General features: G+C 48.1%; 1 protein-coding gene across 4 annotated transcripts; it reads right to left on the bottom strand.

Moving 5' to 3' along the window:
• Window positions 1-313: 313 nt before the first annotated feature.
• On the bottom strand, window positions 314-11,370 carry TAL2 (T-cell acute lymphocytic leukemia 2). Of its 4 annotated transcripts, none has more exons than XM_025145060.3 (2): window positions 11,228-11,370; window positions 314-2,881 (listed from the first exon to the last, which is right to left on the bottom strand). In XM_025145060.3, the coding sequence occupies exon 2, from the start codon at window positions 2,869-2,871 to the stop codon at window positions 2,518-2,520; it is 354 nt and encodes a 117-aa protein (XP_025000828.1). In that variant the 5' UTR covers window positions 2,872-2,881; window positions 11,228-11,370; the 3' UTR covers window positions 314-2,517. The 4 variants fall into 4 exon arrangements, with proteins under 4 accessions (XP_025000828.1, XP_025000829.1, XP_046761709.1 ...); XM_025145061.3 differs by lacking the exon at window positions 11,228-11,370 and adding an exon at window positions 4,217-5,636; XM_046905753.1 differs by lacking the exon at window positions 11,228-11,370 and adding an exon at window positions 3,378-3,399.
• Window positions 11,371-23,727: the final 12,357 nt, after the last annotated feature.

The raw sequence follows: 23,727 nt of genomic DNA, 5'->3' as shown, positions 1-23,727 counted from the left end.
TCTCTTGAGACAACATCTTTCTCAGGAACGTTCTGTACAGAAATGCCTCTCTTGCATATGATAGAGTACCATTGAATGTTAGAGTTGGAAAATCACCAAAAAGTATTAGTGACAAAAAACAAAGGATTTCTGATCTCGTTCATTATCTGGTGGTACTTCCAAGTTGTTTGTAAGATCAAGAATCTTGCATAAGAGCTGAATAGAAGAATGACTATTTACTGGAAATTACATTGCAATGAATCTGATATCCTCTGCCAAGTGGTATGCAAATGTAAAATGAAATTTTAGATAAATTTTTACAGACAAAGAGAGATTCATTTCTTAAACAATTTATTTGGAATATATTAGACGTTAAATAACATAATGTAGCGCAACATGTGATCAGGTGCTCCATATTTGTTCCTGATCATGCAGATAAGAAATCCCCAAAACACGAAGGAAAAAAAAAACTGACAAAAACCTCTTTGGTCAATAGATCTAGTCAAATACACACAGGATGTGAAGGTAGGGAGCTCCTAAATGGAAGAAGAGAAGAAAGGAAATGTTGATGAGAACCGAAACAATAACAAGAAAGGAACTTTAAGAGATAGAGAATATTACAAGCACATTACATTACAAAATCGACAGGTTTCCTTTTGCCTTCCTCAGGCAATAATTCTGCTGATGAGATGTTTTGACTAGTCTTTGTGACACGTTTCTTAGGATAGCAAGTGTATTTCTTTGCTGATAGAGCAGAGAACACCATCACACCTCACCAATAAGTGCTCTGATTTATTTGGACTGAAAGCTAGGAGGAGGACTTGGCTCATTACCTCTGATGCAGAGATGGGGAGAAGGCAGTGCTAATTGCACAGACCATGCAAAAGTCTCCTATGTGTTTCCATTCAGCTGCTCTCCTGACCATCCTTAGCCCTCAGAGCCCAGTAATGCAGGAGTAAGCAAGTGAATATTCACAGTGTTCAGAAACAAAATGGTCATTAACCATTTACATTGTTTTTTTCTTTTGGTCTAAGGTTTCCACTGACATTCCTGCACCCCACAGCATCAACCCTGGACGGAGTGAGCAGTGTTCCTTTGTCAGTGCACTAAGCAGCACGATATACTCTTCACAAGAACCAGTCCTGTTTATCTATTTATTTATTTATTTTTGGTGCAGCCCTGAAAGATGCCAAGGAGGAAGGAGAAAAGTATGCCTGCTGTTTGGTGAGGCTTTAAATGCAGCTGAGCTGTGGGTGACAAATCCCCTCAGGCAGAAGGGCTGTATGTGTTACCTAAACAGTCTCCGCTTCCTGAAGGCAGCTCCCTGTCTCACAGATAAGAAGAAACAGCCCAGAGAGATGCCGTGGCATGTGGAGGCTCCATTTCTTTACCTGTCATGAATAGCTTTTTTTCTAAACACTGACATATACCTTGTTTCATTTGGAAACAGAAGGGACTTTTGTCCATGGGAACATGAGTTGACCTGGTAGCAGATCTATTTAAGCCCGATGTCATTTTTTCTCTTGCTCCCAGCAGCTTTGTACCTTTCACGAGCAGGACAAATCTTTTCTGACACAGGTTATAATTCAGGAAATTGATTTGTATGCATCAGCCCACAGCGTTCACCCTCACAAAACTCTTGCTCATCCTGCTTATTGCCTGGACGCCTACAGCATGGTGGTTGCCAAGACCCCTGGCATGCAGCCTATGCCAAGCAGGCACTGGAGCACATTGCTCATTACATCCCACCTGTGCACGAGAGGGGCACTGCTCGCTTGTGTTCCATAAAAGGTTTCTGAGAGTATCATAAAGGCCTTTTTCTTGAGACCTCCTGCTCAGAACAAGGACTTCCCCTATTTTTACAGCTGTTGTAGAACAAAGGCATTTAGCCAGCAACCTCCTTGATGGGTTTCGATGGCAGCTGGAGTGTAGTCAGCCAGCTTCCTTCATGTACATATTGTCACTGCTAGGCATAGGCTTCACAGATTTCACTGAAATTCATCTGTGACTCTTTATTGTATTTATTTCAAAACAACATTTTTGTTTTAAGCTAATTTTTCAATTTGTTAAATAGCATTTTTCTGTAACATTAGGGATTCCTCCAGTCTGATGGAGAAAGATATAGCCAGGTTCAAGGGTCAGGATTTGTATTTTCAAAGAAGTTCATGCTGGAAATAAGATTTACAGTGAGTGCAGGTGGCTACTAGAACCAGTGGTGGAGGACTGGAGAAAATATTATATCCCCTGCCAGAATACTGGATGGATTTCTATGGCCCCAGCTGATGGAGGAGGTCAGGGTAGAGGCCCTTCTGGCTTAGAATTGTCTGTTACAGCAATGAGTCCTTCCTAGTCCCCAGAGCATGACAGCTTTCCCTCTGCTCTTTCAGTTGCTAGCTGACCAAGGAATTCCTTTGCCATTAAATAGAAACGTAAATAAAGCAGTAATAAATACAAATAAATAATCATTGTACATAGAGAAGCAACCCACAGCAAAGGTGACTATCAGACTAACACCAAGACTGTATCTCTCATTCTCTGCTAAGGAGATGAAGTCTCTGACCAGCATTCTGCCATGTTGCTGCTCATGCCAGGAGATGAAGCACCACAGCTTTCAATGAGAGTCAGCTCCTCCATGCTCTGCAAGCATGGGGCTTGCTGGAGGAACCCCAGGATGCTGCCTCGTGCTGCCACTGCTGTCTGCTGCAGGCCTGGCTCTCCCAGCACCTTGACAAGGAAGTTGATGTATCTCATGGCTAGCCGTAGTGTCTCATTCTTGCTCAGTTTTTTGTCCGGTGGATGGGTGGGAATAAGTTTCCTCAGCTTGGCAAAGGCGCTGTTGACATTTTGCTGCCTCCATCGCTCCCTGGTGTTGGTGAAGATCTTCCTGGTCATTTTCAAGGTGCTGTAAAGTAAAGGAGATGGAGATTAAGTGCTAGATATCCCTGATTTTCCTGCAGACTGTTGCTCTGGGCATGCTGTTACCTCTGTGCCAGCTGTGAACACTTGGTGATGATGCTAGGAATTCCTAATTGTTGCCCTCTGTGACTGATGACCTTGCCCTGCACACACAGATTCACCCTAGTCCTATAAATTATGTCTCTGTTTAAATTCACAGTCAATCACAGGCATCGCAGCTGCAGACACGAGAGTCCAATAAGAACTTCACAAAAGAGTAAATGATTTTAGCTGCCTTGTACAGACCCTTGATGCTGCCTTTATCCCAGCTTCTCCAGCCTCCTGAGGTTCCCTTGCAGGAGAACTCCCTGGGGAACTCTGGGAAGTGGAGCACCTGAGCACTTCTTCTACAGTAAGAAGGGAGGGGTGGGCAGGACCAGGACAGAACACATACAACCATGCTATCAAGGCCCACTTCACACCTCCTTGGGGGCTGTTCCCACCTGTCCCAAGCTTCAGAGCATAGCAGGAAATAAGCCAGACCTTCAGTAGGTGGACCTTCAGTAGGGGCCTACAGAAGGCAGACAGCTGATGCTAATGAACACGTGATTACGGTCATTTCAGGAGATTTCTCCAGGGAAGCAACAGTCTGGTTCCCTGCCCACATTGATTGCTCACTGCTGGTGACAGGGTCTCCCCAGTTCAATCCATTCAGGCTTCTATTTTAGCCTCTCTGAGCTGCTAAGACTAAGCCATAAATGCCATGAGTGCTCCCGGGCAGGGTTCACAGGCTGCAAAGAGACAATGTGACACCTACAAAATGTGCAGGCATTCCAGAAGTCCAGGTAGATGTTACTTGGCCATGCTGCATCACAGAGCTGAGCAACAAAGGGGACCCAGTGCCCAGAACAGACGTGGAAACAGGACGCTGCTGTGCTAGATGCAAGGGGTGGTTTTAAATGCCATTTAGCAGAAAGGTTGCCAAAAACTTTTGGAGTTCACCTAATCCTGCTCACTGACATTGCCAGGCAATGGGAGATGTAGACTGACTGTCAGACCACCCTGATGTTCTTGCCCTTTCCCCTTTCCCAGGAATGCCCTCAAGTCATGCTCAGAAACATCAGATGGCTGCAGTTTCCCCTCAAGAGCCTTTCCTTCTGTCTCACAGCCCTGTGGGAGATGTTCACTCTTCCATTTCTGAAGCAGCTTTTTTTATTCCAGTGGCATGCAGACAGCTGGAGCAGAGAAAACTATCATCAGCCAAGGGACTAAAGGACAAATGCTTCCACCTCCTCTCTCATGCATGTGAAACCCTTAGCTCTTTATATTCATTGGCAAACACCAGCAGGGCAGTCCCAGAGGGCCGGGAAGCAGGGGAGGCAGCACTCCTTACCCCCAGAAGGGAAAACACTGGAGTGAGATCCCAACCATGAAGCCATGGCCATGTGAAGAAGCCTCACGCTGTGTGAGATGCTCATGTTCATTGAAGCATGTGGCAAAATTCCAGGTGAGTAAAGCAATCCCACTGTGACACAGAGGTCAGAGGGTCTTCCTTGGCAGGGAGACAAGGCATGCACAGCAGATGGGAAGTCCCCTCTCAGCACCTTCACATCACAATCTAACACTGGTTGCAAATGACCAGGCAAACACAGCTATAGGGTCATAAATCATGGAGCCCCATTCAGAGGCCTCCATCAGAGATGCGCTCATGTAGACTATATATGGCTGTGCTCCCAGGCTCCTCTCAGCTGCAGCCTCTACACAGCTACCACATTGCTATTTTGGTAGAAGCCTGAAACTACCATCAGCCCAGTTGTCTACACTGCCTTTAGGGGACAAGAAAGTTGTCTCATCAGAATGTGCTTGTTTCATGGGCAGCTCCTGTTAAAAACTACCTTTAGTATTTCAGGTGGCTGAGAGTTCTTCCTATTTTTTGTAAACCTGCACTGAGACCCATTGCATGATCCAAATGGAGATTGTGTCTTTTTAAAAACTATTCTATTTTTGAAAAAAATTAAATTGCCTTCCAACTCTGAGTGTGACTTTGAGTTTGTGCATTGTGGACAATCCTTCTTTGTCCTTTCCAGCCACTTGGAAGAGATAGCGTGTACCTTTTAGGTAAGAATGCTGCCGAGTCAGGAAAATAGATTTCAAACATTGTCCTCCAGTGCTCCTGTCAGCCGCAGCATGCTCATTCCCCAAGGCAAAATTTTTGCCATTGCAATTTTAGTCTTCCAAGCAGCTGCTTGGATTCATATGAAATTCAGAACACCACCTGCTTCTCTCACCCCTTCCCTGTTTTGGTTTGGTTCGGTTTGTTTGCTTGTTTTAGGATAAATTTATCCATGTACAAAGCAGTTGTTTTTCTATAAACTAGGGGAGGTTATTGGGGCCTCTTTGTTTCTTCTAGTGGTCTGAGTGGACTGTATTCCATCTCTGCGCTGTCACTCTGGTACGTGGCTCTGGTTCCCTGCCTGCTTGTTTGCATCTCAGCCGTGAATGCCGATGGAAGCTCGGCTCCTTCCTCCTGCTGGGTAGCAGCCAGGGCAGAGCTCTGGGAGAACAGGTCAGTGCACGGCCCTGGTGCTGCGAGCATGTCACCTCATCATTTTAGCAGCCTTACTGGTGGAGAAATAGCCCCCAGCCTGCTCCTTCGCACCACGCTGCCTTTGTCTCTTTCCTCTTTCGCTTGGAAAGGACAATGCTACATCTGTGGTCACAAGCCTTGTCAGCAAATAGATGCCTTTGTGAGACCAGTGCCTGCTTTACACTTCAAAAGTGTGTGCCTGTATTTCTGACATTTGTTCAAGATCAGAAAACGGCAGCTTCCCTCGCCCACTGCCTCCTCCCACCCCGGTGCCTCCACAGGGAGGTCCCCGCAGGTATAAAGCACCTCCACAGCCCCTCCACCTTAAATCTCACTCCCCCTTCCTCCTCAGTGTCTTGGTGTTTCACATAATTTCACTGTCTCTCTCGGAGGTTCTGCTGGAAAGGTGAGAGAAGAATGTGCCTGGTCCACTGCTGCCCAGTGCTCACGTTTCAACACAGCTTAGTTCCTCACATCACCACCTACACACCCTTCCAATTTTCCCTAACTATGGCACCTTCCAGTCAAGAAGCAGCGAGTTCACTGACAAAGCATCTGATTTCCATTCCTTTTGTCTCATTCCTTCCCTCCTCCTCCCTCCTTCTCTCCAGCCCTCCCCACCAGGCTTGGCTTTCAATGTGAAATTGCTTGCAGCTTCAAGATCTTTGCTAATGCTGCACGTCTGAGCAATATATTCTTTAGCTTTCCTGGTGCAGTGCGTAAAATATGTATTGGCTGGTGACTGCGTGCAGTCTGTATTGCACCAGCCCATTTGAAATCTGTGCAGAAATCACCACTTTGTTCCCACACATCGCAGACAAATTGCTTTAACCTGCACACCTGGATTACTCAGTGCTTGCTGGTCACCTCTGCCAGCCACAGGCTAACAGCCCACATTTATGCGATGAGGGAGGAAAATAGGAAGGCAATCCTGCCTAGATCTGGGAGGATTAATTCTGCTCTCGGGAATGTAAATCTGGAGGGTTACACCATTTTCACTGGAGGAGTAACTCTGCTGTTCAAAACATTGCCATTGAGGACAGGATTTAACTGGGATCAGGGGGGCAAATCCAGAAGCAGTGGTAAAGTGCATCTCCATGAGCTGAGATCCACATCTGCAGCATGTAAAGAGAATTGTGCAGAGCCGTAACCACAGCCCAGCAGTGAATCTGCCCTGACAGCCAGCAACAGAAAAACAAAACACTGCCACCCACCGAACGGATAACTGAAGCTCTTCCCATCTCATGCCCCCCCACCACACCACTCCCCCACCCCACCCCACCCCTTTTGAAAAGCACAAAAATAGGGGAAAAAAAATTCTGGCTGTGGCTAATGCAGCCGCAAGTGTCACCAAACAAAAGACTAAACAATAGCAGAGATGAAGATCTCTCCCTCGGTAGTAGCAGTTCTTTCTGTGCAAGAGCTGCTCAGGCAATTCCAGCAGCAGCAGCTCCAGCTTGGGGACAGAGCACCATCTCTGCAAGGACTTTCCTGGCAAACGGCCCTGAGCCAGCATTTAATGTCCAAGGGCTGGCAGGGGACTCCCCAGCAGCCCAGCACTCTATCATAATTAGCAGGTTGCTATTAAATAAAGATCTTGGAGGAGAAAGTTCCTCCCTCAGTTTATACCTTTGACCTCGCTGAAGTTAAATCCATGTTGAAACTAGCCACTGGAGACCTACTCCTGCAAATCTTAATCAGACAGCAGATGCCTGCTGCCAGTGAGAATTGGAGTGCTGCTAGTAAACCTGTAATGCCATGCTGTTACTCCATAGGGGAAGAAACCCCGTGCCTGCTAAAATTGGTTATTTAACACATTGATTTTGTAAAGTCCCTTCAGTTCTGGAGTGAATGGCAACAGAGCAGCAGGTGGTGTCGGCGCTGGCAGCCTGATCTGCCACAGGGAGCAGAGATCACCCAGATATAGCTGCCCACAGCCATGCTTTGTTCACTATGCATCAATGCAACATGGAGAAGAGGAGAAAGAGGAAGCTCATTGTTTTCCTCTTCAGCTTCATGCCAGCCGTGGAGCGCGGCAATCAGTGCTGTGCAAGGGGGAAGATTGAGCACGGATGTCACAGGACATTACACTGCCTATCAATAACACACGTGACTTTTTTTTTCTCCTCTCTGTAGGAGAAATAATCTTGAACTCTGCAGCTGAACCGTACTCTGTTTGCTCAGGTCTGAAGGACTTCCCTTGGGCCAAGAGGGGAAGGAAGAGGAGAGGGGAAAATGCACCCCAGCTCAGCAGGCTGCAGGAGGAGCAGCACAGCTCAAAGATGGAGCTTGTCCCTCTCAGCTCCCCTCAGCACCCTCATACCCTCCTCACGTGCTACCTCCCTACATCCCATCAGTACACTGGTGGACAAGTCATGGGGAGAGCACAGCACAGCACAGTGAGACAGAGCCATGCTGACCATCGGGAGCCGTGCTGCTGTCCTCATTCCTGATAATTCCTTGCCCCTCCATGTCCCTTCTGCCCATCATCAGTCTGTTTCAGCTAGTGGTGGGTTGTTAGGGTGGTATGGTTAGGTTGCAGTTGCACTTGATGATCTTTAAGGTCTTTTCCAACCTGAGCAAGTCTATGATTCTATGACTCTACGATTCTATGCTTTTGTAGAGGGAGGCGTTTATGTGTATGTATGGCCCAGCTGAGGGAAGGCCCAGCTCATGGTGGCCCAGCTACACCAGGCGTTGGTAGTGCTGGGCCGGTGCATTGAAGCTGAGTGTTTGCTCCCAGTTCTCACAGAGTGATTCCAGACATCTGTAAGGGAACTTCATTCTGTTTTAAGCCAGGTGTAGGAAGAGGAGCTACTTCAGCATTAACCAAGGGCTCCTTTCACTGCCTCATGCCTCTGTCAGGAGTGTTTTCTGGCAATCACGCAGTACGAAGTGCAGCAGAGCAGCAAAAGCACCATAATGAATAGTCAGCACTGACGGGGTGATTTAGCTTTTGTAGGGTCTCTAAACATGGGACAAAATGCACACAGTGAAGTCTTTGCTTCTTGGAGCTCTCCTGTCTAAGAGCAGCTCTTACAGAGCACTCCCAGCTACGCTGTCCTCTTGCCAGACCTTTTGAAAAGGCATATCACTGGGGTAATCTTCAAAAGAGCACTGTAATGGCCACAGGCTTAAGGCAGACTCTGCATGAAGGGTACGTGCCCAAACTCCCTGTGTTTGCAGTGAAATCAGCCTTCCCTGTTGGCCTTTGATCTTGGGCACCTTCCTGTTGTGTTCCCTAAGGCTGCCTTGGGAAGGGTAGACTGGGAAAGCAGCGGGCTGTCACCCAACAGGCGTTTGGCAGGGAGCAAAATATGAGGTTGAGACCATGCCATAAACGCTGTGCATGCAGGATTATTTTTCCTGTAGATTCCCACTTGTCAAGCTTTTTATGTTCCTTCACAGTAAAACTGAATTACAACACAGCTCTATGCAAAGCAAAAATGCCACTCGTGCTATAGCAGTTCTTGTTAAATTGATGTTTCCTGTGTTTACTTGGACACAACAGCCTGCTATGCACCACAGAAAAGAAAGGGTCATCTAGCCACCCTCTTTTATTATTATTATTATTTCTGGGGGGGCTAAACTTGCACAAATGTTACTGTTTATTCAAGAAGATCTGGGAGACATTTTGTAATTAAGCTTCTCTGTCCTCCTCATCCCAATATGGCCCTCGTGAGTCAAAGCCTCAATTACAGCTCCACTGGGTTTCATTTAAAAACAGTCTCTGTTGAGTTAATTTCCCAAACATTACATATGGACACTACTGCAGTGCCACAGGGTTAACACAGAGGTTAAAAAACCAGCTAGATCTTCTTCCAGGAGATCTTCAGGGACTCTGTTCTTTGCCAGACGTGTGTGCAGAGCCCCGCTGTACACAGACATCATCTACCAGCTCCTTATGTAGGGCAGTCCTCCCTGGAGGTCTGCCACACAAAGATGGAGGGTGATCAGATACCACCCGTCTCTCAGCTCAGCAAAGATAAGTCTGCAGCAGCTGGCTCTGTTGGGGAGCTGCGAGGAGCAGAGGAAGAAGGACAGTGCCATAAGGGACATTTGCCTCAGGAGAATGTGGGTATGATGCTATTTTAGGATATAAACAAGATGGTGTTTGGCTTTTGCATTCTATCCAGGTGTGCTCTGAGGCCGATAGCAAATCTGTCTCTGACTTCAGCAGGACCAAAAGTTTGAAAAGTTGTTATGTGTGTGCAATGCAGTTGTTATATGTGTGCAATGCATTTCCTACCAAAAATGACTTAAAGCAGTCTACCATGGCATCATACCAAGAACTAATTGGGTCAGCAAAAGCGTGGAGAAACATACCCACCACAACAAAGCTTCACTTCCAGAGGCACGATACAAACCAATACAAAACAAGGACCACGGTTTCCAACAGGTGTCACACTGCTAACCTGCACAGGACAGTGCCTGACAGGAAGGTCAGCATTCAGGTCTGCATGGCCGCAGCCCTCTCTTGTGGGCACCTGCGTTTCATCCCCAGGTCATACACCAAGCTTGCTGGCACTGGAAGCTGCTCATTTCTTGGACTGTCTGCTCATGCTACGACCACTGTAATAATACATTCAAACAGGCAGTAAGAGCAAGCTGCGTTTATTTTGGCCCTGTTTTGTTTGGTTGGCTTTTGTTTGTTTGTTTGTTTGTTTGTTTGTCTGGTGTGTCTGAAATGATAGACAGACAGTGGAGAAGGGTTCTAAAAACCACATGTCATCCTTTATTGTTTCATGGAAAGTGGGAAAAATAGGGCTGACTACTTCAGAACAAATGCTCTTATTTGTTATGGACAGTCTCAGGCGAATACAGCTCTATTAGCCTTGAAAATACTAACCTGTTCTGCATTGGACAGTTTCAATTGATTGATTGATTGATTGATTTTTGAAGTCTGAGACTTATTTATGTTTAAGTGCTGAACTTAAATGAAAGAAAAGTCCTTAAACTTTTCCTGCTAAGTAAACTACTGAACCGGGACAAATTTGGAGAGTACTGTATGGTGCAGAGACATCAGCTGCAAGGTGTATGACCAGTAAAGTAGTGGGACGTTGTTAAATACGTGAGGTTTGAAGTTTGAAGCTCTTTCTTTACATCCTTATTTATTCACACATCCATAGGATTTTCCACACAGTCTACCTAGCTCGTAACCATACAACAAATTCTGGCAAATGTATGCTTCTCTACCTTTTCACAACTAATTTGTTTCATGTATCAAACACTGTAGAATTCATTTGTTTCTCAGGCAGTTCATGATGCTCCGTGTAATCATTTTACCCAAACTCAACAGCTGATTTACGGCACTTTCTGGCGGTGTAAATGAGTTTGCCTGAAGTGTAACTGGGAGGTCATAATGTAAGAACACTTCTTTCCAAAACAGAAAAAACAAAAACTAATTTCTCCTGGCATGAGGCTGATTCACTGGGTCTTCTCAGTGGATGCTAAGAATTGGAAATTCCCGGCACAAAATTAGGATAGAACACGGTTACTTTGCTTGATTAAACGCAACCGTTCCTGTAACTATTCTGTCAGATAAGGCGCCTTACTGTTGGCTTTTCGACGACAAGATTCTGAAGTGCCAAGGCAATAAAGAGGAATCGAGGGGGTGGTAAAAGGTAATGGCAGAAATTCCTTCCCTGAGAGGTATTCCCCGCGGTGCGTTTCAGAAAGGAAACGTCCGCATTCCTAAGAAAGTTGCAAGGCAAGCCCGGGAGATGGGATGCAGTTCTGCACAGAGACAAGTAAATTGTCACTTACGTTTCTGGTCACAGGTGCTTGAGGCTCGACAAACCAGGTCAGCGGGTGAAGGGACAGCAGAATCAGACGCGTCCTTTTCCCGTCCCCCAGCAGCTCTCGCTGTGCCCGGCTGCAGAGCTTGCTCTCGCTGGATGGAGTCAGCCTGGTGCTGGTCCTGGCTGCCTCATTTATAGAATAGCAGGTCCTTTGTCTGGCGCGTGTCACCACTGGTCCTAGCAATCCAGGAGCTTGCTTTGCATCTCCCGGGAGATTTTCTCTGTCCTGCCTTTTCTCTCCTCGACACCGCTCTCTGCCTCCTTCTGGAGGCACAGGGGGGACTGTACCCACTTAGCCCGGGCACAGCTCTGGCTGGGTTAGATGTGCTTTGTGGGGAAAAGATGGAAGCTGCCTGTGGTAAGAATCAGATTTTTTTTCCTTAAAAATATTTATTGGTTTGTTTATTTAACCAGCTCTGAGCCTGTAAATGTTTCTGGACACCCTCTCAGCTCGGTGACAGCAGCCACACCAGCTCACATATGACTGCAAGAAACAGAACACAGACGGGTGCTGCAGGAAGGAGGCACTGGGGAGTGCAGGAGTGCAGGGAGAGAAGGTCAGAGGGTGCGGGGATGTCTGAGATGACCTCTGAACACCACTGTCACATGCCCGTGTTGGTAACGCAGACTGATTGGTCCTGTGCCCCTGGACAACGGTTGTCTTTGTGGGAAAACAGTCACAGAATTTCCTCAGAGCGAAGCCAACAGGGGCGCAGCCTTGGTACAAACGCACGGTGGGCTGTTAAAAGCGCCGCAAATCTCTGTTAAGAGAGGGCTGCCGCAGCAATAGGGGCGTCCCGGCGGTGGAAGGACGCGGTTGCTCCCATTCCCGGCGGGGCAGCTCCTCCCCAGCGGAGCTCAACCGGAGCTTCAGCCCTTTCACGCGGTGAATTAACAGTGGCACTACAGCCTGAAAGCTGTGTCAACCGCTTCATTTAGCACAAGTGTTATGTTAACTAAAGGTCCTATTCCAGAGGGGCCTTTGGCTTCACAGCAGCCTAATTTCCATGTAATTTACATTGGAAAGTTGCAGAGCGCTCCTTCCCTGTGCTGCGTCCGCAGCCCGTCGCTCACCCACAGCCTGCCAGGCATCCCCTCATCAGCACGCTGCCTGCGGCAGCGGGGCTGGCCAGCTCAGAAAAGGGCAGAGCCAAAACTGCTCATCCCTGAATGCTTGGACAATCCTACTGCCAGAAAGGGTTTTCGAACCCTGGCCAGACATAAAAGATACCCAGCCAGAAAAGTGGCTGTTCTTGCAGCGAGAAGGGCTGCATGGGCTGCTATATGTTCACATTCATGTGTAAGTGCAGAGAGCTGGATCTTGCTCTGGCTGCTGTCAGACATAGGTTTCACTCATGCCCTCTGCAGGGCCAGGTTCATCCTTCCAAGGGGGATCACAACCCATCCTTCTGTTCCTGCAAGTTCCAAGGTCAAGGTAAGCCCCAGCTGCCCCTTTAGGGCACCTCTGCAGCCAAGACCAGGACACTGGGACATCTGGCAGGCAGGGAGAAGGGAACCAGGGCAGTGAAAGCAGTGAAGGCTATATCCTGTCCTGGGCTCTTTCTCACAGAGATTTCTGCAGGGATCCATCCTTGGAGTCCGAGGCAGTTCTTCACTGAAAGAAGTCTGGGTTTGTAGCAGCCACTCATAATCAGCTCATGAAAAGCCGAAGAGAAACAGAATACTATTGGTAATTTGCATTCTGCTTCTATGCTTGCTCATGCTATGGCCAGTTTCTCTCCTCAGATATTTCTGTGAGAGCAGTCCTGGTGCTGGTGCACAGAGAAGGCTGAGGCTGCTGTATGTGCCCCATCCCTGGAGGTGCCCAAGGCCAGGTTGGATGGGGCATTGGGCACCCTGAGCTGCTGGGAGCAGCCCTGCCCATGGCACAGCAGTGGGACTGAGAGGGCTTTAAGGTCCCTTCCAACCCAAACCATCCTGTGATTCTGGTTGCTTTAAGGAAGTCAAGAGCATGTATGTGGGTGGTTGAGAAGGATGAACATCCTCACTACCATGTTTCTTGTACCCCTTTTGGAAATTCATCATGCTAGCCTCTAAATTCTAGCCCCTGAAACATCCTAGGAGAGTAATTCCAGTTATTCTTCCTCCTAAAAGGGAGAAAATCTGCTCCTGGCATGTGTGACTGCACAGTACACAAGCTGGAGTGAAGGGCTCTGTCCTGCTGTGACACAGCTTCTGAGGCCAACAGAAGCAGCTCCTGTGCGCAGCCATGGTCTCGTGGAAAAAAAATAATGTGTTTGTTACATGCTGGGCCAGACCTCAAGCACTGTATTTCCCCAGCAAAGCTCTTGCAGATGAGCAGGAAATCCCTGCCGTAGTACGGGCAACAATTTCAGGAGGTGGGCCTGGGTTCAGATTGTTTTGAGGGTGACCTCGTTCAGTTTGATGAGAGCGGGACGCAGTGATGGACAGAAAAAGGACAGCAAGGAGCTGTAAACACACAGTGACATTACTGCTGTGAGTTCAGAGCTGCATTTTACAGATGGGAACAATAAGAAGCAATTACACACATCTGGGCGTCTGCCCTTCGAAATTAAGATGTAGATCAATAGATTTTGAGTAGAGCAAGCTGGAGGAGTCTGCGTGGGGCTCACAACAGCAGCTGCACGCAGACTGCTGAAATATTAAACTTCCATCATCTGCAGCTTTCTGTAACCTTTTGAATCTCTTATTAGTGCTAACAAAACACTCCCATCAGGGGGCGATTTAAATTCTGTCCACACTTTTCAGCTTGATTCCAGAAGCTAAAAATCTTCTCCTTTTTAGTGCTGAAACTCACTGATCGCCTCAAAGAAAATGTTTTAGCCACAGAAGAGAGGAGCTGCAGACCTAATGCCCCTCTAAACCACACGCTGGCAGCAAGGGGGAAGAGGCAAGCAGCTCATTTTCCCCTTGACACAGAAATGCCCAGGCATTAAAAGTTCTCTGGAATTCACCTAAAGGTGAGAACAAGACACTCCTCTCAGCAGATCTCCACTGGCACACAACATGGAGCTTGAGCAGGTTGTGTGCAGCCATACGAAGCCACCCTGTAAGCATTACTTGAAGGAGTCATTCAAAGGAATGAGAAGCTGAGTGTAAAGAGAGCTCCTGACCATCTCTTAGGTCCAGAAGGGTCCCTGCCATAGAAGCGTTTGTGCCTCCTGCAACAGCACTGTAACCAATGGCAAAAAGTAGGGACCAAGAGATTCAATTTCTAGTAAGGTCCAGCAAAATCCTCAACGCATTTGATGTGCTGGGAGTGCCCAGGCTTTTGCTCTGTCTAGCAAGTTCTCTTCCTTCATGTGCAAGTCTGTGAAACCATGTGGCTTGCTTGATGGAGGGAGATTAGCTCTGAGTCTCCCCGGTGCCTCTTCTGAGTGTGGGTTGCTGCACTAAGGGAGTGGGTGCGGTTGGAACACTCAGAGGAGAGGTCCCATAGTTGGTACTCGATCCTGCTTCCCTGCAGGACCAGAAATGCATCTGCTTGCAAAGGGAGATGGCAACAACCCCAGCCTCTCGGAAGTGCTTTATGATCTTGCGGACCATTTCACAGAGAAAACTTGGACGTGCTCACTGTTCTCACCCATAAATACAGCTTTCTTCCTTTACTTCTGAAGATTCACCATCCTATTTTTGGTCAGTGATAAATTCGTGTCCTTATTGATGCCTTGATGATTGTACCACTTGTTTCAAATTTCAATTGCATTGTTTCTACTGGTTTTGCACACATCTCTACAGCTGAGGTCAACTGATGCAACTTCAGTGGCTGCTGTGAAGCAGCGGTGGTGTACGGCACACAGAAATCACTCCTCACTCTTTCCACTCTGCTGATCCGTAGCACAACTGCTCTACAACTCTTTCTGCTTTCCACAGGGAAGACAGATTTTCGTCAAGGTGGGAACTGTAAGGACTGGGGAGCAAACTCTCCTGACCATCTACGAGTACTGAAGAACTAGTGGAAATCCCCATTTGAGTGGAAAGGCTCATTTCCAGTGTGTTGCATCTGCCATGGGAGAGCAGCTTCCATCTTTGTCACAAACAAAAGGGACTGCTTTCAGGCAGGACTATTATACAGCGAATGTAGGTCAGCTTAGCTTCCTGGGTGATTTCCAGTGGCCACACAAAGAATAAATAAGCTCCTCTTTGCTAGTTGTAGCTGACCTCTATTGCCTTTCTCAGCTTTCCACTCCAATTTGTGAAAAAATAGCAGTCCTGCCGCGATGAAAAAGTGACAGGCTCAGAGACCAGGCAAGGGCTGTGAGCTACAATTTGAGGGCTGGTGCTCATTAGGACGTTTGTAAGACACTGCTGTGATTGCTGGAGCTCTGGACAAGCGTTTCAGGGAGATGCCATCCCATGTGAATCCTAGGGCTGAAGGATGTCGTTACCTTGCATGCACTCAGCCAAAATGCAGGTTCGGCTGATGCAGTGCTACACGTTCAGGCTCAATGGACAGATTGCCAACAGCCATTTTTTGTTACCTGTCCCTTCATTTGGTTTGTTCAAGAAAGGCATCATCCCAGCTGTTACTCCTGCAGCACAGGGGGGGGTGAGCACATGGACAGTGCCTGCCCTGGCCCCTGGTTCGGTGGTGCCTGCGGTGCTTGGCCAAGCAGCAGCACCCGCCTGCTCGGAGACAAAGCCCTGCACTGCTGCTCCACATCTCAGCACCCTCTGCCCACCCCTTTCAGCAGCGCTGCCTTTTTGCAGTTTAAATGTTCCTTTTTAGAGTGTCTTTTATTTCCAGCTTGGAGAGCAGGGATAGAGATGGGATAGGGATGCTGAAGTAGGAATTTACATAATCTGATTAACAGGGGATTATCCAATGGCTGCTGAACAGCCTTAGTGTGCTTGAGCTAAAAACCTTAGTATTCATTGCTCTCACCACCCTGCAGGACGACTGCACCTGCAGCAGCAGCTAATTCTCTCCTGGGGTCTTCAAGGAAGGAGAAAAGCGAGGGCATCTTTTTATTATTGTCTGGGGGAGGACTGAGGAGCTGCAGCTTTCTGCGGTGCGGCCTCTAATTGATCTGTCTGTATTCGCCTTGAGGATGCTACAATGCAGCCGAGCCCATTGGCATTACTAGATGCAGACACCATCTTTGAACATGGACAGCTTCTCCACGTCCCCCATGTGCGTGGGGAAACCAATGGGGTCCATCATGATCTGCACTGAAAGGAGTTGGGCAGAAGGGTCCTCTGCATGCCAGAACAGCATGTCAGGTTTCTGCTGTGCTCACCCAGACGCACACCAGACCCCATCCTGCTCTAACGGCACCGATCAGCCTATCAGGCTGTATAGCTCACACCTCTCCTCAAGGAATAATGCCATACCATGACATGGGGGCAAGCACACTCAGAGCTTGCAAAGACTCATGCCATGTTGTCCTATTGCCCATGGGCCGCCACGGCCACATGATTTAGCTGAGGTGTGGTTGCAGAACCCAGCACCAGGCCAACCAAGGAGTAAGGCTGCAATGCAGCTCACCCACAAACACAGCCCCAGACCTCTGTATGGGACAGCAGTCCAGACTCTGCAGGCAGTCTAAAAAACCCTCAAGAGAGTGCAAGGTGGACATGGTCACCCTTAGGATATTCCAGAAAATTCAGCATCACATAGCAGTGTGGACTGGGCTGAGCTGGGCTCTCCCAGAAGGAGGGGGAGATGGATGAATTTCAGACTCTGGTGGGACAGAAGGATTTCAACCAAGCCAGTTCTGCACCCCAAACATCCACCCATGAGGAAGGAGTGAAATTCCAAACCGAAAAATATATCAGCTGGGGAATGGAAAGGAACTGGGATACAGATCTCCAGGTCAGGTAAAACAGTAAGTAGCATGAGCTGGACCCTCTCACATGCATTCACATCAAAGTCAGGGGAAGAAGAAGAACTTGACATTTTTCCTTTGCACAGAGGGACTTCGGTAAGCCCAGGCAGCGAGAAAAGCTTTTTGAACCTTGCAAGTAAACAGAAGCTCAAGTTTCTGGAAGAAATGAGGCACAGCACCAGTAGAATTCCTCCAATAAAATCACTCAAGAGTAATGGTGAGCCTCTGCTTCCAGAAGCACGCTCCATCCGCACAGTTAGGGCTGGAGATGCTGGTGTTTTCTTCACTCATGGCTGCTGTATTTGCCTGGGGTCTCTGAATGACAGCTGCCATTCACAGATACCTCCTCCACAAATTTGCAGTGCAATGTGCCTTTCTCACTCCTATCAACAGCAGTGTGAATATCTGATGCTACATAGTTGCCCGGTTAAATAGGGACGTTGCAGAGCATCAGGAAGCCACCCTGCTCATTTGTTTCTACAATTCATGCTCTCCTTCTGAAGTAAGAAAAGAAAATCACTTCTGATTTCTGGGGAAGAAGCACAAGAGAACGGCACCAGGGGGATGCTGCAGGTGCTATCAGCACATGCAAAGTCATCTCCATGGGGCATTTTCTTGGTGGGACTGGATGCAGAGAGACTCAGGCTCGCACCTGGGGCTGCCTGGAGGCAGGAGCTCCTTCTGGCCACTGGCTGGCCTGCTCTGTGCAAAATGAGGTGCTTGCAGGAGGCAGTACATCATGCAAGGTACCCAACATATTGCCTAGCACCAGTATCACTGTGTTTCACAGTAGAGGTATCTCTAAGACACTTCTGTGCTTTGGTGTGATTCACATTCCTGGCCTTAGCAGCTAACTATCATCATACAAGGGGATAAACAGCATCCTGGGGTACAAGAGCTCTCTTGCTTTGAGGAAGTTCATCTCTGCTGCTAAACTAATCCTTCGTACTGGCATCTGCCCAGGTGCCAGGAGGGACTGACAGCAGCTCTGCTAGCATTTATCAGTGCTGACTGCTATGGGAAGCCCACTTCATGCAGATCCTTACTACTCTGTACAACTGCAGCTTAGTAAGGCTCCAATGCAGCAAAAGTTGAACCAAGACCCTGCCCCACTTGAGCAGAAAAACAGTCAGGAGGGAAGGAGGCAAAACTGATCTAGTGCCTGATCTAGTGGCTGTCAGCCCTGACCATGGCAGGGGATTGGAACTGGATGACCTTTGAGGTCCCTTCCAACCCAAGCCATTCTGTGATTCTGTGAATCTATGAAAACAGAGGTGAGGGCACTTGCACATGTGGGTAGATAAAATTCAGGCCCTTCCTTTAGTACAGGCCTTAGTGTATTTTGGAGGTTAAAGTCAGGGACCTAGTGCAACCATTGGGTGCCTCGTTATTCTAGGAAGGGAGCACATCAGTGCTGATCAGAAACATGTGGAGACGAGCAGTATCTCCTTGCTCTGTCAAGTGCTACCAGATGTGGACTTTTATATGTTTATTTCTTGGAGTTCAACAGCCGGAACAGTAAAACTTCCCCTCAAATGTTACGAGTTGCTGTATCAGGCTGGATTTGAGGAAACATTTCTTCTCAGAAATGTGGTGCTGCAGTGGCACAGGCTGCCCAGGGAGGTGGTGGAGTCAACGTCCCTGGAGGTGCTCAAGAACCGTGTGGATGTGGCACTGAGAGACGTGGTTGGTGGGCGTGGTGGGGATGGGCTGCTGGTTGGACATGGTGATCCCAAAGGTCTTTTCCAGCCCTAATGATTCTATCATTCTTATTGTTCTATTACTTTTGTACATGCAGAACTATCTTAGCTGCCATTCAATCCCAGGTACACAAACCTGACTCTTAGGAGCAACAGGAAATCTATATGCATAATGAGCAGAATGAAGAAATGTCTTAGCACTAAAAGCCAGACCATGCTGCTCTAAAGCCTACAGCAAACCAGCGACCACCTCCTCCCCTTCAGCTCTGCCCCCCAGGCTCAGGCACCCCGTGCAATGGATCAACTGCTCTGCAACACAGGGCAGCTCTGCTCCAAAGCCCCTGTGTTATTTATGAGTCTGGAAATCAGAGCCACTTGGTTCACTGCCAGTAAATGGCAATGATTGGAAGGAGGGAGGGGAGGGCTTGTGTTCAGCTCTTCATTCTCTATTCATTGTGAAAAGGGGATCACTCCAGCTAACTGGCCCATGGAGATAAGGATTTCAGACAATCTGCATTAGCCTGATAAGCCAGGTTTGCATTGCAGAAAGATTATTTGTTAAGAACCTCAGTAAAACAAAATACAGTCAGAAAGCTTATCAGCACAACTCATTTCCACTCACAGCCCTCTGACATCTCCCCCCCCATAAATAAAAACCCCAGCCTGTGCCTCAGCTCTTCAGTACAGAGCAAGGACCGAGGACAAGGAGCAGTGGGGAGGGCTGGGGTACGAAGAACAGGATGAGCCTCACCGCAGGAGGGCAGCCATGTCCGGCCAACGTGGAGCTGCCAGTTGGGGGCCAGGGCATCAGGGCTGGCACCAACAGCCTGTCCTCTGTGCCAGTCAAGGGTCAGGTCAGGAAGGAGGAGTTCCTGCCTAGAATCATAGAATCATTAAGCTTAGAAAAGACTTCCAAGATCACCAAGTAAGTCCAACTGTCAGCGCATTTCACCATGCCCACCGACCACGTCCCTCAGTGCCACATCCACATGACTCTTGAACACCTCCAGGTGTGGTGACTCCACCACCTTCCTGGGCAGCCCGTGCCACTGCCGCACTGCCCTTTTGGAGAAGAAATTGTTCCTAGTATCCAACCGGAACATCCTCTGGTGCAGCTTGAGGTCACTACCTCCCATCCAAGGCCATTATGTCTACTCCTAAAATAGTTTCTGTTCTGTGCAGAAACAATCTTCTTTCTCTCTACTGCATTTTCCCCTTTTCTCACACAGAAAACACTGGTCTGTAGCGTACCAATTCCTGGGAACTCCCACATCCTTGGCAGTCCCTTCTCTTCCCCGACAAGCTGGCTGTGTCAGAAGGCTCATCTTCAGCCAATGGCTGTCCTATGAACCAGCCTTGCTGAGTAATGCAAAGCTATGGGAGGAGCACCATGTTCCCAGTGACAAAACCCCAGGGCTTTTCAATGCAAGTTGTGCTGAAACGTTATTTTAAGAAGTGGTACAGGAAATATGTCTGTCTGGTCATCATTCTGGCCAAAATGGAAAGCATCCAGCTCCAGATTTTCAACCAGTGTGGGAGATAGGGCCATACCGTGGTGTGGGCCCTTCCTTGGTTTGCTCATAAGAAATACTGTGGACCTGTAGGTTCGAACAGCTCTACCTGTACAACAGGGGAAAGCAGCCAAGAGTTGAGCCAAGGGGGCAGAAGATGGATTGGCTGACTTCATTAACTGCTTGTAATTAAGTGGCTGTAATCATTTGCTCCTAACAACAAAACAACAGGTACTTCTTAATGAAGAAATGTTTAGTGCATTGCAGTGGCATTGCTAATGAAGAGATGTGTCTGCAGCAAGCATCCACTGGCTGCTGAAGGCATCAGTGGTGTAAAGACATCACCAGAGATGCGGCAGATAGCACGTCCTGAGCTTTGTGCTGGAGACAGGCCCAGCCCCTCACTATAGTGCTCCTGTGATCCTGAGGTGCTGCATGTCTCTGCCAGGCTCACAGAGCAGAACACCAATGCTCAAGCACACCACAAAGTCATCAACTACTGACAGCCAAAAATCTGACTGACTTCCTTTTCTCTGTTGTTGCTGGGACTATGAGCCCCATAAGTGTGGATCAGAAAGTGATGTCCTGTGGCAGCAGAGGGGTCCAGGCTGCATTACAGAGCTACAGAACAAGGGCGCTTGGGGCTCCATTTCTCCACAATAATTTGTTTGAACCCACTGCATCCCCTTACATGGGGGGATACAGGAGAATGAGCTGTACTGCCCTCATGCCCCTGTGGACCAGAATGTGAGCTAACATTGCATGCATCTGCATGGTTTGCCTCTTTCCTGCTTCTGTGTATCTGCTCTGGAGTCACTGCCCGTAATACCCTCATAACCGCCATCATCATCGTTGTGCTGGGGAACACCATGGCTTATCTCAAGCAGTGTCTTTTCAGGTTTTCCCTGGGGTTCCCTGGGGTTTCTGTGCATTTCTCTCTGAACATGGGCTGGAAAGGAATAAGTGAAAATAAGTTTGCATGGCATCCATGCTTATAAATACAGACAAAGCATTTCCCCAGGCAATAAGGCAATATGTTGGGTCAGTCATGGAGCAGGGCCCAGGGCCCATCCTGCCTGCCATTAATGTACCATGGCTTCCCAAAATAAAATAGTTGGGAATAAATAGTTCTGGCTTGGCTCCTGTCTTCACCGGCTGTCACCTATTTAATCTTCTCTCCCTTTCCATGTTTGTTCAGAAGTCTCTCTCTTTCAGGGCATCTGGAAAGGTTGTTACTAATGGGCGACCAAGCCTGAATGCTGACAATGTGAGATGATTACAACTGTCCAAAGAGCAAACACACCGACTTTTCAACAGGAGATGCTCTTGCTGCTCTGACGGGCTTCTGAGATACAGCTGCAGGCAGCGCTGGTGATGAATGAGGGATAGTGCCAACTCAAGATGAGAGGCCACAGGGTTCAACAGTTGCTCTATGGGAAAACTGCTGTACTCAAGAGTTTTGACTTTTCTCACTGGAGGTCACTGGCTAACAGGCTGAAATTGTTTTATTGATGTCAAGGAGGGCCTCTTAGATTAGTTTTGAAGTGGTAGGAACAGCAATGGCTGAGCTGGTGAAAAGAGAAGAGTGAAGTGCCAGGACTGCTTGGCATGTATTTGTTGCATGCTGAGATAGCAGATCAAATCCAAACTGCAACTAAATCATCATAAAAAAGAATCAAAACCCATGGGACACAATCTGCCATGTGTGAGTCCTTGCTGGAATTTATAGTTTGCAGGTGACAGAAAACTGGGAGGAGTGGCTGGGAGTCGTGCTGCTATCCAGAGGGACCTCCACAGACTGGAGATGGGGGCTGGCAGGAACCTTGTGGAGCTCGGCAAGGAGAAGTCTCACTTGTGGAGAGGAACAATCCCAGGCACAAGGAGCGGGAAAGAAAGCAGCTCTGCAGAAGCCCTACAGAAAGAAGCTCTGCAGAAGCTCACAGGCCCCTGTGAGGCCTGGCGCACACTAGAGCGTGCCATTGTCACAAAGAAGGCCAGAGGCCTCCTGGGCTGCATTAGACAAAGTGTCAGCAAGCAAGGCAAGGGAGGTGATCCTTCCCCTCTACTCACAGTTGGTGAGGCTGCACCCAGAGTGCACTGCTCAGTTCTGGACTCCTCACTGTGAGAGAGATGTACTTAATTGAGACCGCCCAAGAAATGGCCACTAAGATGATGAAGGTGATGGGAGATCTGGCATTGCTCAACATGGTGAAGAGGAGGTTCAGAGGGATCACACCAGTGTCTATGTCTATATAGGACAAGTGTATGGTCACAAACCAGAACAGACATTCACTCTGAACTTTAATGAAATGACCTGTGCCCTCCTTCAGGCAGGTGCCTGCAGCAATTTCAGTCCACTTCACCTAAAGACAGACATCTTTTTGCATGGAGATGTGACCATTTTTAAAATAGCATGGAAACAGCATGGAAGGGCCCTTAAAGCCCACCCAGCCCCAACCCTGTGCCGTGCGCAGGGCTGCCCCCCACCAGCTGAAGCTGCCCAGGGCCCCATCCAACCTGGCCTTGAGTACCTCCAGGGATGGGGCACCACAGCTTCTCTGGGCAGCTGTGCCAGGGCCTCACTGCCCTCTCAAGTAAATAACAGCAAAATCTTTGGATGTAAAAGCCTTCCAAGAAGCTGTGTTTCATAACTTATTTGACTGAGCTCCACAGAGCTCCGGAGGGGTTCTGCTCACACTCAAGCAGTCTCTGCTCTTGGCATTTCAGATTGGGCCTGTTTCTAATACATATTTGTAAAATCCAGCCTGAGATATCACAGGCCTCTCGCTTTACATGGTGCGAAGCACACAGCTTTTCCCACTACCTCAGTATAGTGCCTTGGGCAGGCACTCAATCATGAGATCATTCGCAGCATCTTCATGAGCTACCGCAACTTGAGAAGCATCATCTGCAGCACATTCCTAAATCATTCATCTGGGTTTTTATTTTAAACGATGCAGTGACTGCTTTCTAATGATTCAAAAAATAACCGCAGTAATGAGAGCAAGTGTGCAAGACTGCCTTCTGCTCAGCCCTGCCGAGTTTCCATTCAGAACTGTAAAGGTTTCATTTTGGAGCGTCAAATAGGAGATTTCTGCTTCAAAGACACAAGAAGGAAAAAAAAAACATCACAGACCTTGACAATAGCCATTCAGCTACTGGCCAGGTTGTTCTGGAATCCCAAGCACACTCCCTTTGCATTGTACGCACTAACATTCACGCTGATGGTTAAAGAAGGTATTCATACATTTTCAGGCCAGAGGGGGAATGCTGTGAGCACGCAGCATGATCTGCAACGCACCAGGCATGACATTTCACACAGTTATTTCTGTATAAAATATTTGACTACTCTTCTAAGCTGGAGGAAAGATTTATTTCGGGAGAGCAGGCGCTACCACAAGTGTTCATTTCCCCACGTTCAGA

This window comes from Gallus gallus, chromosome Z, assembly GCF_016699485.2.
Source record: "Gallus gallus isolate bGalGal1 chromosome Z, bGalGal1.mat.broiler.GRCg7b, whole genome shotgun sequence".
Lineage (NCBI taxonomy): Eukaryota > Metazoa > Chordata > Aves > Galliformes > Phasianidae > Gallus > Gallus gallus.
The sequence above is the reverse complement of the archived record's forward strand: the minus strand, read 5'-3'. Positions and strand labels throughout refer to the sequence as shown.